Genomic DNA, 4966 nt, shown 5'->3' on the forward strand with positions numbered 1-4966 from the left:
TTATTGATTTTATCGAAAAATTATTTTTAGCGTTGTGGCATTTTTAAGTAATGAGTCGCTAAGCTTACTGGACTTCGAAGTGCGTGCCAGAAAATTCAAAGGGGGCATGCGAGATTAAAAGTGTGAAGTTGTAAGCGTCAAATCGTGATAAGCAATAACTTGCAGTTCATTTGTATGTCGCCTTAACACGTTGATCGCCCAGCGTGAATCGGTCGAGTTCCTCGCGGGGAACCAAATCCGATAGTCGGAGCGCAAGAACGAAAACAGAGCGATTAGCTGGAATTTGCGTTCTATGTTACCAGAAGAAGAGACAAACTCTCGAACGCCAGGAAGCGAGAAAAAATGTAAAAAAGACTACAACATATTGTCCCAATTGTCGAAAATCACCATAAATGTGTTTGAACTGTTTTAACGAATACCATGCTACGTAGTATAAAGTTATATTTTATTTTAAATATAAATTAATGTATAGTATAATACAGTGTGATATTCCATGAAATTCTTGTGTTGTATGGATTTTTATAAATTACTTGTGAAATCCTACTTAACTTGACGAAGAAGAACGTCACCCATATCTGGGTGACGGGGCCCCCACGGAAGCATACCCGTCACCCAGATATGGGTGACATGGTGACGAACGTGTTAATTTAATGTATTTCTTTCTTTCTTCTTCTTATTATTTTTATTAACCTTGTGTATCTTGTATCTCATTTTTTTTAAGCATTTTAATTGTTATAAAATAAATTAACATAAAAAAAACATTTTGTGTTTTTGGACTCTTACAATAATATTTCTGTACCTCAAAGCCAGACTAATCCAACTTCATTTTTTTTTTTTTCAAAATGTGATCGCTTATGTCTCTTTGTTCTATTGTAAAAATACAATACAGGACCTGATATTTTATTCGTTATTCGAAATAACTTCAAGACGAATAAACATCACGAATAAGGGATATCGTTTTACATTTTATTCGAAAAAAATTTCGAATAAGATTTCATTCTTAAAAATTTGAACGCTTTTTTTCTATTGTGTATTTATTGAGAACATAATAGTTTCTTTAAGAAATATTAAAAGAAAGTCATGTGCATAAAACAGGTTATACATACATAATTTATTGATGAAGTAATTGTGAATATTTTTTTTTTGGTTTACAAGATGTATAAAAATAATAATTCTCTTCGTTTTACATCCATTTTTTTACTGCTATTGAATTAAATTTATGTTAACATTAAATAGGGTATAAAAAATTGATATAGAAATAGTTTTATGTATGAATGTGTTAAGATACAATTTACATATTCCTTAATAAAGACTTGTGTCAACATTTTAAAAATATTCGCTCCTAAAAACTCTTATAGAATGAATTCGTCGCCACAGCAATAAACTATATTTGTTCCAAGATTAAAATTTTTTTCTTGTAATAAGAAAGCATTATTACCGTCGAGTTAGTCATTATACTATTATAATCATGTAATTAAAAACGAAAAAATACTTTTGATATCTTTCTGCTCCTTCAGATGCCAATGGTCGTTCTTTAAAAAACATAAGAATTATAAAAAATAACTTAAGGTTGCATATGATATTCATTAAATAATACTTTCTTTTGCAAAACTTGTACAATAAGCACTTCTATTCCTATATTTACATTTCATTATAGTGTTGTTGACGTAACAGCACTAACACCGTGCACTAATATTATAGGTGGTAAATCTGCAGTTAATTCTGTTAACAATTGAAGGTACTGACGATACATAGCATTTTCGTCCCATGTATTTGATACTGGTGGGGCAGGCAAATAAATGAATGTTGCAGCAGTTTGAGAAGAATGTTGCCTAATTAACTGATTCACACTGAAAAGTAAAATCAACATATTAAAAGTCCGAATTATTCAAAAATTCATTGAATATAAAATATTAAATGAAATATTAAAATATGATGTTCACCTTAAAATATAAGCACGTGAAACATTACTTAAGACATCGCTGCCTTCAGCGCTCGACTCATATTGACTTTCAACTCTTAACTCGATGAGAGATCTACCTTTTAATCCACGTACTTGTACTTCCCAATCAGGAATTTTCTTTATGGATGCAGATATTCTTAGCATATTTAATAGTTTTCTTATACGATGTTCATTGGAAACTCTTGGAAATTCACTGATCGAATTTTGTGAATCAGAAGTACTCAAACTTGCAGTACTGTCTGAACTTTCACAATGAAACACCCTGAGATGCAAATTTTTCCATGCAGGTACCATATTAATAATGCATGCCAGTTGGAGCATAAATAATGATGTTGTGTCAAATGGATCTTGATCAGTAGGTTGAAAAAAATTCACAGGCCATACATCAATGTATTTTAAAGAAGAATTCCTGAAAAGCAAGTAACATGATGATACCTAACTTGTGAAAACTTAATCATATACTTACTTAGTTATTTGTAATTTATTCAATGTGTCAAAATTTCTGCATAAACACAAATTTTTCTTCATTTTTAAAACATCTGAGCACATTCCTACATATTGTACTGGATCCAGGTACTTTTCTCCATCTATCTGTCTTAGAGGAAATGCAGTACTGTTCGATAATGTTGAAACGTTTTCAAACATATCTGTTGCATACTGGGAATTCTTAAAAAAATCTATTGGCGCTTTTTCATCATAAAAACCAAGAACAATTGTGTTTGGTTTCATTGCTCCCATTCCAGATATTCTAATTAAGTGGTGTAATCCTTCGCGTACAGTTTTTGTAACTGTTAACTCGACAAATGCTTTTACCTTCATATGATCAACTAAACTTAACCAATGAGGATATTCTTCTATAGCAGGGTCAATATTTTGTCCTAAAAATTCTCCAATTTTTACGTGCCCTATTACATAAAGTCCTCCTTTTTTCAAGTCATTTATAAAATCTATAAGTGGACACGCTGATCGCGGAGAAGCTACCATTAACAGTATTTGTGGTCGCCAGAATTTTACATGATCTTTTCGTGAATCTAACATTAATAAGTACTTTCGAACTTGATGAAATATAAGTGCTTGAGATATGCTTCCCCAAGGAGCATTTTTACTTGGAGAAAACAAATGCAGCACAATAATTAAAATTAAACATAGTATTATACTACTGGAAGCATAGATACTATTTATAACAAACATCATTATTAATGTACCAAGAAGTCCAATTGTTGCTGTATGCCATGTAAAATAATTAAATGTTGGTCTGTAAAAAAGATACAGGAATTTCAATTACTTTATTCAAAAAATGTAAAGGTTTTAAATGATGTAAATTTGCAATGAGAAATACCTGAAATTTGGAGCACTTGCAAGCTCCAATCCAAGGCAAGCCAAATTTGTAGCCAAATAACTCAACAAGAATAATACTGAATTAATCTGAGCAATAGTATTTAAAGAACCAATTAACAAAATTATTTGAACTAAAGTCCATGAAGTTAAAACTGCAGCAATTGGATTTCCTTTCCACGTCCCTTGTGTTATAAAATTTAAACCAGATCCTGTAAGTATTAAATGTGCAGAAGTATATGGGAATTACATAAAAACTTTCAAATTTCTATTCACTTACCAAACACATTATCTTTTGCTAGTGCTTCTAAAACTCTACTTGATCCTATTAAATTACTTAAACCAGCACTAAATGTTGCTGTTAATATACCAACTGCTACAAATGGTGGCCAAATATTAATTGGCATCATATACATAAAATTATTTTGCAATAAAAATCGACTTGTACTTGCAGCTGTAAGAATAGATAACAGAATATAACATATAAATGTAAATAATACTGCTGATAAAGTTCCACGCGGAATGTTTCTTCCTGGATTTTTTAATTCACCTAAGTTACACCACTAAATAATACACCAAAAACACTTGCAAAGTCAGTCATTGCTCCCTTACTTGAATAATCAGGACTGTAGTTTGAATAAAGATTACTTATAAGAGTAGATGACAGTAATCCTGTATAAGTGCCATTAACATGATATGTTGCATTTTGAATCAATTCATTTGCATTTGGAATTGGTATCTATAATAAAAAATACATTAGATAAGTTATACATTAGATTGCATTTAACTGATAAATTTTCTGTTTTCAATATAATTACCTCCATGGATCCTTGTGCTAAGAAGCTTATGAAAATACTTATTAAGCAGACACTAACAACAGCCAAAATTGCAACACTAGTCTTTGCAAACATTGCTGCTCCTATTAGACATATTACTAAATTGGCAGTATTTAATACAGAACAATATAAAAACCGCCACCATGTACCATCAGGTATGAGAGCACTTTTACCAGCCAAATAACCAGATGGTCCAAAATTTTCTATTAAACCTTCTGCAAAACCAGCAATACAAAGAGCACTTGATACAATATTAGCCATAAAAAATAATGTGCCTATAGAACCACCAAATTCTGGTCCTAGTGTACGACTAATCATGACTGTATAATAATTAATAAGGAAAATATTGATACAGCATCTAATAAAAAATACATATATGTTATTAATTTTTTCACATTTTGAATTATTTTTTGAAGTTCTATATTAACAATTTGACACTAAACAAAAGTCAAACATATTATCCAACATTCAGCACATAATGAAAACATAGAGGTGGTAATTGATACCTTATCTCTATACAAGATATGGATTTTATTCTCAATGGATTCATAATTGCTGAGAGCAATAACAGTATTTTACAATGCAATATGACTTTTAGTCAAGGATACAATAAGCACCACCTCCTTCAACTGCTCCATTTGTTGAAATTGCACATACAGATGCAACAGTAAATAATAAAATTCCATATGCAATTATGAATTGTGTCAAAGTGACAAGTAATCCAGCATTGCCCACAATATATCCTAGAATGTAAAATTTATATAGTACTAAATCAATACAAAGATATGTTTATATATATGATTAAAAAATTTAATTTTGTAATTAAAATTAT

The 4966-nt window shown here is 30.3% G+C and overlaps 1 protein-coding gene across 1 annotated transcript in view; it reads right to left on the reverse strand.

Annotated features, from left to right (window-relative positions):
* Positions 1–1372: 1372 nt before the first annotated feature.
* The window catches only part of LOC108576218 (solute carrier family 12 member 9), a 6608-nt gene continuing 3014 nt past the window's right edge, over positions 1373–4966 (reverse strand). The window contains 8 exon segments of the mRNA XM_017939172.1: positions 1373–1850; positions 1944–2372; positions 2430–3218; positions 3303–3510; positions 3579–3851; positions 3854–4037; positions 4117–4454; positions 4743–4877. Coding sequence (XP_017794661.1) covers positions 1652–1850; positions 1944–2372; positions 2430–3218; positions 3303–3510; positions 3579–3851; positions 3854–4037; positions 4117–4454; positions 4743–4877 — 2555 coding nt within the window. The 3' untranslated portion in view covers positions 1373–1651.

Source organism: Habropoda laboriosa, unplaced genomic scaffold (assembly GCF_001263275.1).
Source record: "Habropoda laboriosa isolate 0110345459 unplaced genomic scaffold, ASM126327v1 scaffold212, whole genome shotgun sequence".
Classification (NCBI taxonomy): Eukaryota; Metazoa; Arthropoda; class Insecta; order Hymenoptera; family Apidae; genus Habropoda; species Habropoda laboriosa.